The sequence below is a fragment of the Gavialis gangeticus genome, unplaced genomic scaffold (genome assembly GCF_001723915.1).
Source record: "Gavialis gangeticus isolate Ggan-Ray unplaced genomic scaffold, GavGan_comp1, whole genome shotgun sequence".
Lineage (NCBI taxonomy): Eukaryota > Metazoa > Chordata > Crocodylia > Gavialidae > Gavialis > Gavialis gangeticus.
The window spans coordinates 65,262,888-65,273,772 of NW_017729033.1; the positions used below are offsets into that span (position 1 = coordinate 65,262,888).

The 10,885-nt window shown below is 39.7% G+C and overlaps 1 protein-coding gene across 1 annotated transcript in view; it reads left to right on the forward strand.

Moving 5' to 3' along the window:
* Nucleotides 1-10,885, forward strand: part of GUF1 (GUF1 homolog, GTPase) — a 60,891-nt gene that overhangs the window by 39,212 nt on the left and 10,794 nt on the right. Inside the window, 4 exon segments of the mRNA XM_019526077.1 lie at nucleotides 368-491; nucleotides 847-979; nucleotides 6,590-6,733; nucleotides 8,504-8,637. Of these exon segments, the coding sequence (XP_019381622.1) occupies nucleotides 368-491; nucleotides 847-979; nucleotides 6,590-6,733; nucleotides 8,504-8,637 (535 nt within the window).

Genomic DNA, 10,885 nt, shown 5'->3' on the forward strand with positions numbered 1-10,885 from the left:
TGTTTTTTTTTTTGGGGGTTTTTTTTTTTTTTTTTTTTTTTTTTTTTTTTTTTTTTTTAGTATAATACTTGTAGTTTGGTTACTTCATTTGAATTTATTTATATTATGGTCGTGTGTGTGATATCATTTTCAGGAGCATGGCATTTAGCCAGAATCCTTAATAAATTCTGTTCTTTTGAAATATTTCCACATAAAACATTTGTCTTAAGGTGAATTGGATTTTAAATCCATTTTCCTATTTGCTGTGTTATATAGGAGCTACGACTAAAAGATATGTTTCAGCCTGTTGAGAAATAGTTAAATGGTTCAGATGAATAAAGTGAGGTTTGCGAGGGCCTTTTTGTGAACTGTGACTTTGTTTTGACAGGAATGTATCCAATAGCCCAATCGGAATATAATAACCTGAAAAGTGCTGTAGAAAAACTGACATTAAATGATTCCAGTGTAACTATTCATCGTGATAATAGTGTTGCCTTAGGAGCTGGATGGAGGTGAGGATTATTTTGTTACACACATTTTAACTTTAGGAACTATTTTATAAATGAGCATTAAAAAGTGTAAATGATTGATAAAAATGGCATTAGTCTGTTATTTCTGGGAACTTTCATTTTGGTTTTATGATTTAAAATTTAAAGCGTTTGATATATTCCTACTCTACATTTGTGCACAGCACGTTTGTCCAGCTTAGCAATCCTTGTTCAAGAAAAGTTATATTGAACAATGGAGGTTTCACTTTATCTGGGTTGTCTTTATTGCACTTAAGGGTACTGAATCAGTTAGTTAGTCCCTAACATTACCTTCATAATAAGTAATACAGTACACACATTTAATAATATTTTTTTTCAGGTTGGGGTTCCTTGGTCTCCTACATATGGAAGTTTTTAACCAGCGCTTAGAGCAAGAATATAATGCATCTGTCATTTTGACTGCACCGACTGTTCCATATAAAGCTGTTCTTTCCTCAGCAAAACTGATAAAGGTACCATAATAGTTATTTATTGGAGCTTGAAATGAACCGTTTTTAAGAAACAGTCGAATCCCTAGTGGTTAGACTTTTTCCACTTTCCATTTAAGGCCACATTCCTCCCAAGAAACTTGAGTTGAGTGATTCTTAATGAGGGGTTGCCCGGAGATTCTTTGAGGGGCGATGCAGAAGGTATAGAGAAGGAAACAGGAAAGGGCAAGCTCCAGCTGTCCTTGCCTGTCTGCTTCCCTACCCCACAATGCCTAGGCCCTCTGCAAGGAGGGTAAACACTGCAATACATACTTTCATTATTGAAATGGGGCACTGTTTAATTCACAAAAGTTATGGGGGGTGTGCTTTGAGTGGTTCTGAACCACTGTTCTCATGTCTCCAGTGCTTGCAGAACTGAGAACAAGAGGAGTGCTTTCTCCTGGATGCCTGTAAAAATGCAGATTTGGCTGAATTACTAGCTGAAAATGTTGCCATTTCCAGCTGATAAGTAGGGGACTACCTAACTTGAGGTGGCCAGCTGATTTCACTGGGAGATTGTGGGGCTGGCCACCACTTTTGCGGGGTGATCATGCTGGGGCCTCCCCATGCCTCTGGCTGAGGGGACCTGATGGCTGTGCCCCTCATCACTGATTGGTTGCAAGGGCTGTCCTTCATACAGCCCTGCCTCTTGCCCAGTCCTGCCTGACTGGTGGAGAGGGGCAGAGCCACATGACAGGCAGCCCTCTCAGCCAGTCAGTGGTGAGGGGCAGGCAGGGATGGTAGTTATGTTGGCCTCCCCTTTGTGCCAGCAGCCCCCTCCCTGCTTCTAACCACCCCCCTTGGCAGGTTGCTGTGCAGCTGGGTCGCAACAGCATGAGAACTGCAGGCTTCCTCTGAAAATCAAGCATTTTATTTTAATTAAGTTTTTTGTGTGTGGGGATTTTGCAGGCCTTGCCTAGTTTTTTTTTTTTTGCAGGTAATGCTGGATTTCACAACATTTGCAAAATCACTATTTTGGTAGGTCCCTAACAATAACATAGTGATTACTGTAATTCTGTATCAGGGATGGCAAGTATCTGCTGACAAATACATCTTTCATCCCTCCTGGTCCCCTTTTTCTGTATCCCTTTTTCTATGATGTATTGTTATTAAACCTTTAAATAAAGGTGACTAATTGCTTAACTTTTCATTTGGAAGAAGGTAGGGTTCCTACACAGACAAGAAGTCTGATACAAACCCACAAAAACAAGGAACCATAACATTAAGTCACCAAACAGTATATTCCATTTTCAAGTACATTTTGCTTATATTACTGTTACTGTACACGGCAAGCACATGCTACAACCTTAGTTCTGTTATAGCGGATGCCAGTCATTCATCACCCTTTTTATTTGCGTTCTGCCAAACCATACACTCATTATATAAAATCATAGGCAGGGCTGTTCCTAGGGGGGCGTGAATCAGGACAACCACCCCGGGCCCTGCACTTTGAGTGGCCCGCAGAGCAGGACAGAATACCAACGGTGCGGAGCTGGGTGGAGCGGAGGCTTTGCATCCAGCCACTCCCCGCCCCCCCCCCGCTTCAGGTCTGGGGCCTGGACTGGACTGGAGCAGGGGCAGGGCCCTGCAAGGGCTGATTTGCCCTGGGCCCTACACCCTGCTCAGGTCAGCTCTGATCATAGGAAAGGGACCTTAAGGATCATCTAGTTCAACCCTCTGCACATATGTAGTAAGCACCATTGTAAAGCATCCCAGACCATGGTGCTTACCACATATCTGAATCCTATCCAGAAATGCTCTGTGGCATGTATGCAAGTATTGTGCCAATGGAACTGAGATTTACAATTTTTGCTGCAGATCTCTTTAGGTAGGACAATGGTGCTTACTACAAAGCTTATCCTATCGCTCTTTGAAAACGTTCAGTGAAAGAGATTTCACAGCTTCCATGAGCATTTTGTTTCATTGCACTGTGGTTCTTACAGTTGGGAAGGTTTTTTTCTTTCCCTGAGATTTAATCTTTTGCTGTAATTTATATTTTTGCCTTGTGTTCTGTCCTCTGTGACAAGAGAACAATTTTTCTCCCTCTTGTTTATGATTGCTTTTCAAATATTTTAAAATTGCCATCATTCCCCTTAATCGCCGTTTGTCAAAGTAAACATACCTAGTTTCTACAACCTTTTCTCAGATAGCTTGCCTTCTAACTCCTTCAATTGCTTTTAGACTGTGTTTAGGTGTTTTGTATACTTCTTGAATACAGTGCCAAAACAGGTGGCAGCTGAGGTGTAACCAGTGCTTAGTCAACTAGGATTCTGACCACTCACAACTTCCAGAAATAATAATGAATTATTTAAAACATGTAAGTGTTGGGTGCAGAAGAATGAAAAAAGTGTAGTTAGGTTATAGTTACTGCAGTGCAGCAACGTGCCTGTCAGTGAAGGGGCTAGTTGGCATAAGTCTCGTTTCTTATTCGTCCAGAGTGAAAGTTTATTTGATCATCATATCCTTGTCAGTGGTTTACCTTTACATTTCCTTCCTTGTAGTACCCATTTTGGGGTTTGTGCGCATGTATGTAGGTGCATGTGCCTAGCAACCTAAAGAGATCTGCAGCGAAAATTTTGGATGCCAGTTCATAGTTTCATAGTTAGTAGGGTCGGAAGGGACCTGAGCAGATTATCAAGTCCGACCCCCTGCCATGGCAGGAAAGAGTACTGGGGTCAAACGACTCCAGTGAGGTGTTCATCCAGCCTCCTTTTAAAGACCCCCAGGGTAGGAGCCAGCACCACTTCTCTTGGAAGTTGGTTCCAGGTCCTAGCTGCCCTGACGGTGAAGTAGCGCCTCCTGATGTCTAGCCTAAATCGACCCTCTGCCAGCTTGCGACCGTTATTTCTTGTCACTCCTGGTAGCGCTTGGGGGAAACGGGGACTCCCCCAGCGCCTGCTGGTCCCCTCTGACCAGTTTGTAAACGGCCACTAGATCCCCCCCCCCCCAGCCTTCTCTTGTGGCTGCAATACGTGCATGTGTGCCACAGAGCATTTCTGGATAGGATTCAGATAACACAGATTCCCCATATCTTTTGTTTCTTGCTGGTGGGAATCAAGGAGACCATGGGTTCAGGTCTCACTTCTTTTACTAACTAGCATTCTGTGTTTAAAACCTTGTTGATGTATCCTGGCCCATTAAGAGGGAAGGCAAATTGGGAGTTGCACCCAGATCTCTAATATGGGAAGCTGCATCTCAGGCTAATTCAGCATGCTAAGAATCTATGAAATTGAAAGACTCAGCGCTTTTGTCTGAAATGTAGCTAGCCATGTGTATGTAACTTTTGAAAACATCACCGTATGACTAGGCTTGGCAGGATTTGATTTTTATCAGTAAACGTTGATAAACATTGATTTTTTGCCTCATGCTCACAGACTGACAAAAATATTTCCATTGTTAATAACTGAAATGTATAGAAAAGAGGTAAGAAAAATGATGGCTGATGAAGTGTGTGATAGCAGGAGAAGCAATGTAACAGAACTGTGCTGACTGTAATTTGGACTGCAACTCCTAGAAATCGCAGAGGACTGGGAACAAAAGAATAGGAAGTGACAACATGGATGATGGAGCTAGGGGCTTGCAGAGCCAGGACTGATGGCAGCTCTGCTGCTGGCAGTCCTACAGTAGCTATGTTTGTCATTAAAAAATTGTTGCCCCCCCACATCCCTAATTTCACAGTCCTGAAAATTCAAATCAATAAAATTAAAATGCTTAAAAAGTGATAAATTTATATTATCTGTCAAAATGAAAAAAAAAAAAAAGCAAATTTTGTCAAGCCCTATATATGACCTGGACTGTGTCATAATGCGCACATACAAAAGGGAAGAATTAAATTTACAGAGGCACCTCTAATTTTAGTGCTTTTTACTTCTGTTTGGGATTTTTTAACCTAAATAATAGTTTTCTATGTAAATATATCTTTATTGCATGTCTACTAAGAAATCCCATATTTTGGTCTTTCCTGTTTTTCTTTTCCCAAAAGCTTTAATAACAAACATTTGAACTGAACTAATATAGCATCTTGTGTTTCTTCTGTATAATTTTGATGAGAGAGAAATTACTTGTTTTGGAAAACAGTTAGGAATAAGACTGAATTCTTTCAATTGTTCATGCATTCAGTTATTTCATGAACAGTAAACGGTGTACAACCAAAAATGTCCGTTGATTTTAATTTAAAACTAACATATACTTGTGAGGCTAAGTAATTTTTCAGCACATCTTTACCAGATGTTCAACATCTAAGGCTTCTAGTAATGTAATTATGAAGAATATAGAAAATACACTTCCAAATGAGCATTATGGGAATTAAAATTACAGTGGTGGGAAGGTCTATGACTGTAAGACCAATGGTAGAACAACATTCCCGAAGTGTTAGAATTATTTGTGTGGGGTAAGTTTCAGTGCCTTCCAAAATTTTGTAGGATTCTAAGATTTCAAAATGTAATGTCTATATTTTTGGATAGCTTCAAAACTTGCTATTCATTTATAGGCTTACTAAGGCAAAACGTAGCATTCCTCTAATTATCATGCTGCTGATTATCACGCTACTTTTTCCCTGCTACTTAAATGTTGAATTGTTTTTAGTGGTTCTCATCTCACTATTAAAACCAGAAACAATTCTTATATGTAATGCTGAGCCCAGAACCCCAGCTGTCAAGTGTCATAAATGCTGTGCAGTCTCACCCATTGGTGATTTTTAAGAGCAAGTTAGATAAATTTGCCAGGAATGATAGATGGACTAGATGATCTCTGCCAATTCTGTCCATGCTTTCTGTGATTAAGTTAGTATTTAAATAGATTTTTATGAGACTAAATGCAGCACTTGTTGCAAAATGTAGACTGTGTATGGTGAGAGGGGTCTCTTTCAGATGGTTACTGGATACTATGGATAAGGCAAAGGGATCTCATTGGGCAATGAGAATTAAAAAAAGCCCCTGTCATGCTGCAGCCTGCAGTTCATTTTAATGTGATTATTCTGTAACATCATTTCTTGCCATTGATATTCCTAATGAACTGTCTGTAGGTATGTACATTTTCATAATGAAAACTGGAAAGGTTCTTTAAAGTATTTTTTCTCTCTTGTTTCAGCTGCTCCTTTGACAGAAACATCATATGAATAAATGTTAACAATTGTATTGAAATCAAAGGATTTGAAAGACTACTTAAGTTGTGTATTTGTTCCCATACATTTGAACTGAGAAAAAATGAAATCATTTTCTCACTTCTCTGAGGATCATAATCTAGATGACATATACTGTTCAATAACTTTGCCAGTGTAGTGAGGCATCTGTGATGAGGTATTAGAATTATTTGGCATCTATTTGGGATAAGAGTATTACTCATAAGTGTGTATCCAAATAACCACAATACAACTCTATATCATCTTATAATATTGTATTTTCATTTAGTTCATTCCTTTTTCTGAAAATGTAGTTTACTAGTAGTACTTTTTAAAGACAGAAGTGAAAGCAAGGTGATACGTTAGAGACGAACTGGTTCAGCTTTCATAGCCAACAACCTCCTTTGTCAGATGCTAGGTGCACGTGTGTGTACGTGCTGCTTTAAGTTCTCAACCTGCAATTTCTCCTCTTACAGGCATATGGTAAAGAAGAGATTATAATAATCAACCCTGCTGAGTTTCCTGATAAAAATTCCGTCTCAGAATATTTGGAGCCAACTATTTTGGGTACCGTCATAACACCCCATGAATATATGGGAAAAATAACAACTGTGTGTCAGGTTTGTATATCACTTTAGTTTTGTGTGCACATTATTAAATTACCTCTGTCTGTATGCTACAGTGATGGGAAGCTTGGAAATGTTAAAAAATAATAATTCTTCTCCAGTAAAACCTAAATGTTAAAACTCAGGAGTGAATGACCTCATTTCTGACTTCAGAATTCCATATAATGATCAAGCTCAGTAACCAAAGTCTTTTGAGTTCTGTAAAATAAGGTGTTTGTTCTAGTTCCTTGATTTTTCTTTTAGAGGGGAAATTAGTGGGAGCTGTTGGAGTAATTTACCTACAATGTATTTAGGAGTAATTTGAAACATACTTTGTATCAGTAGTCCCAAAAAAACTGTGGAGAAGTTTGCAGCTTCACCTAGGAAAGCTTGCAGCTTCTTGTCACTCAGACAAGCATCTATGCAGGTATGATACACCTGTCCTTGTCCAAATGTGGAACAGATCAGGATGATAAAAATGATGCTTAATATCCCATTTTAGCAAAAAATCAAATTGCAAAGTGTTGCTTTTATCAGTTGCATCTGAAATGCACATTTTAAAAACTTTGTTCTTTACCTGAACATCCCCATCTAGCTGCATTGGAAAATTTTATTTGTTTTTTTAAAATTAAGTATAAAGACAAAAGTAAATGTTGCAATAGACATAAATGTCATAATGCTTTGAAACATACAAAATTACATAATACATAATACAGAACAGTATACTGTTACATTAGGGCCCAAAGCATATAGTGTAATCAGTAGTCTGCAAATAAGGGAGTTGGGTATTGATCCTGCAGTCATCTGCAGAGCTATACTCCCATGTATACATCAGTGGTGCTAGGTGTAGCAGTAAGATCCCTATACTAAAAACTGTTTGCAGAATTTAGTGCATTAAGGGGTAGGAGCAAAATATATTAGGATTTTCAGCGATGAGGCAAGAAGCATCTGGAAATCTTGTATTAGGTGGTGGAAAAAACAACACTATTTCATGAAGTACAGATACTTAATGTTTTTGATGTTATAATGCTTATTTAGTTTGGGGCCTAAGCAAATGACTAGAAAAAAGAATATATGCTGTCTCATAGCTTGTGGCTGGAGTTTCTCAACATACCATATTACTTGATTTTAAGATGAGGGCTGAGGATGGAAAGGGGAGCCTCTCATCTTAGAATTAAGTGTGAGGATGGGAAGGCAGCTACTGTGGCTCAGGCTGTAGCCCCTACCTGAGGTTGGGGCTGTACCTGCTGCCTGCCCCACTCTCTGCCGCAACCTCTGCACCCCTGTATTCCTCTCCTCCCCATCCCCCAACGCAGCCTCTGTTCCCCTGCCTGCTCATCTCTCTTGCCCCCTTATCCTTGCTCTGTGCTGGTAGGCTCTGTTCATAGTGGCATGGGGCACTGAGCATGGCCCGAGCCTGACCCCGCAGCAACAGCACCCCAGACTAGAATGGAAATGAGCAGAGAGCAAAATTAAGGAGTGGGGGAAACAGGCTGTGATGTGGGGGAAGCAGAGGATGATGGGGCAAGGGGGGACCATAGGCTGGGGGGTGAAGAGGGGGAAGGGCAAAAGAGGGGACACAGAGATGGAACAGAAAGGAAAGTGGGGGCAAGGTTGCAGGGAGGGCAGTAGCAGCGGGGCAGGCACAAGCAGGGGACAAGCTATTTAGTCTCCCCATACCACCTGTCCATCCCCCTGCAACCTCCCAGTAATTAGATTCTGTACATGGAAACTATACATTTTTTATGCAGGGGAGAACTTCTGTTGTTTAAACTTATGTTGTAGGCTCGCAGGGCAGTTCAAAAAGACGTAATGTACATTGATGAACAGAGGGTTATGCTGAAATATCTCTTCCCACTGAATGAAGTAGTTGTGGATTTCTATGACACTCTAAAATCCTTGTCTTCTGGATATGCTAGGTAAGCTTTCTTTATTTTGAAGAGGTTAAAAATTTGAAAGAATTTTCAAAGGCATGGAAGGAAATTTTCAGCTCTTAACACTAACATTTAATCGGGGAAGAATATTTTTTGTAATGATGCAGAAATGGTCTTTTATGCATGTCATAACTAGTGTTGCCTTAAAGGCTTACATTCTAGTTTAAAAAAATAATAGAGAATGGGATGACAAATACTGTGATTAAAGAAGGGACCCGACAAGGAGGGATACAACAGGGCAGATGAGACAGCATTCTAAAGTTACGAATAGGTCTTTGACTGAAGCAAATATGCCTTGTGTTTTTCATGCAACTATGGGAAAACTAAAACTAGATCATGAAAAATTGTTGAATGTTCAGCCAGCTTTGAGATGTGGGAGCTATTCTGGTTAGTAAATATATAAAAGAAATTGCTATTTCCATTTGGGAGACAAAGTTCTTTGGGTAAATTTCCATTTGGAATATTTTACATAGTAAAAGAAGCCTAGGAATTTTTGAAGTATAAAATATTACTACAGCTCTACCTTTTACTCAAGAATTAGACTGTTCCTTTGAATAGGATAATGGCATTAAACCTTTTACAGCTGAATCAGCTGAGGCAGAGAAGCAAGGTCATACTTGCTGTCAGTGGTACTTAACTGCTCTGGCCCTGTGGGCCAGGTGACCAGTGCAGGGACAGTTCACTGTTAGGATTATGTGCACAAAGTCAGTCCCAAGTGTGATCTGGCCTGCTGGCACAATTCTCTGTGCCAGATCCAGCCACCGTGTAACTCTGTGCCAGCACAATCAAGCACGGAAAGCCATTTCATCCAGGCCATGGGGCTCCGCATAGGTCTGGAAATTTGGCAGTGAGGGAGTGGCAGCAGCATTAGTTGCCACAGCTCTGGGAGCAATTAATATTTCTACTGCTTCCTTGCTGCCAGATTTCTGGACTTGTCGGGAGCCGCATGAGCTGGATGACATGGCTCTGCAGGCTGGACATGACCCATGGGCCAGAGGTTGAGCACTGCTTCTATAACTAATTGACAGAAATGGGACAGAACCAACTGAACCTGACTTTGGGTGCTTTGGCACTCATGTCTTCTTTATATATCAGTTCTGAAATAACCATAGTTAAACGTCAGATGCTGTAAGGAGAGACACTCAATGGGATGGAAGTGTAATAGCTTCCACGCATTTCTGGGTATCACTATGATCATTATTGAAAAGGGATATTCATGAGGGATGTAAAGAAGTTTCTTTACATTTTGATTCTGGGATGCAGGAAGGAGTTTTGAAAGGAGCCAAATGGAGTTTGGTGTTTAACTTCCTGTGCCCTTTTTTAAATTTCCAGCTGTAAACAGATTACACTATGACCATCAGTGATAATTAATTAATCTAGGTATCAGTTAACCTAATTTACCTTCTTATAGAATCTTCTCTTGCCAGCATTGTTCCAGTGTGTGGTGCACTCCACTATGAGACCTGGCATTATATGAGTATTGTTATTGTGTTAAAGGGATGACTGAAAGTGGATTTTTAAGGAAATAATTCAAAATGGTAATTCATTAGAACTAGTCACAAGCTCACATGAAAAGAAATGTTCTCAACTTTTGTTCTGGGAATTAAGCAAATAACTTTTTGCACATTGAGATAAAAATGCATTCCTTTAGGTAAAATCTTAAATATTGGAAGATATAACAATGTGCTGCTACTTATTAGTACCTTAAGGGAGTTCAGCTGACTGGAATGCTATTTGGTAGATGAGATTTAAGTTGGTGAAAGCTCATTGCCTCTTGTGTCTGAAACCTGATCTCAAGACATTTGGCATTAGGATGCATTATACTTTGATCTTGCCTCAGTACTTATTTCTTTAATGATCATAATTATGTTAGTCATTTTATAGCATAAGAATGACATGATCTTCTCCCTGGAAAAGATTATAGTTTACAAAGGGCAAATGAAAAACTACTACTAAGTAGTGGGAGAGTATTCTGAGAATTACAATAACAGGGTCATAAGCTTGTTTTGGTGTTGCATGCTGATTAGTCTTCTGTGCTTTTCTTAAATTTGTTTTATGGAAATAGGATTATAATTGGCATTGGTTTTTTGTTGTTTGTATATGATTGAGCTAGGGGAGCAAGAAAATGGTGAAAAGAACGGAAATAGAAGTATCGCAGGAAAAGATGGTGGGGATTAAAAAACTGAACAGGGGGTGTTTGGAAATGGAGAGAAAGAGGAGGAAACTGATGGTG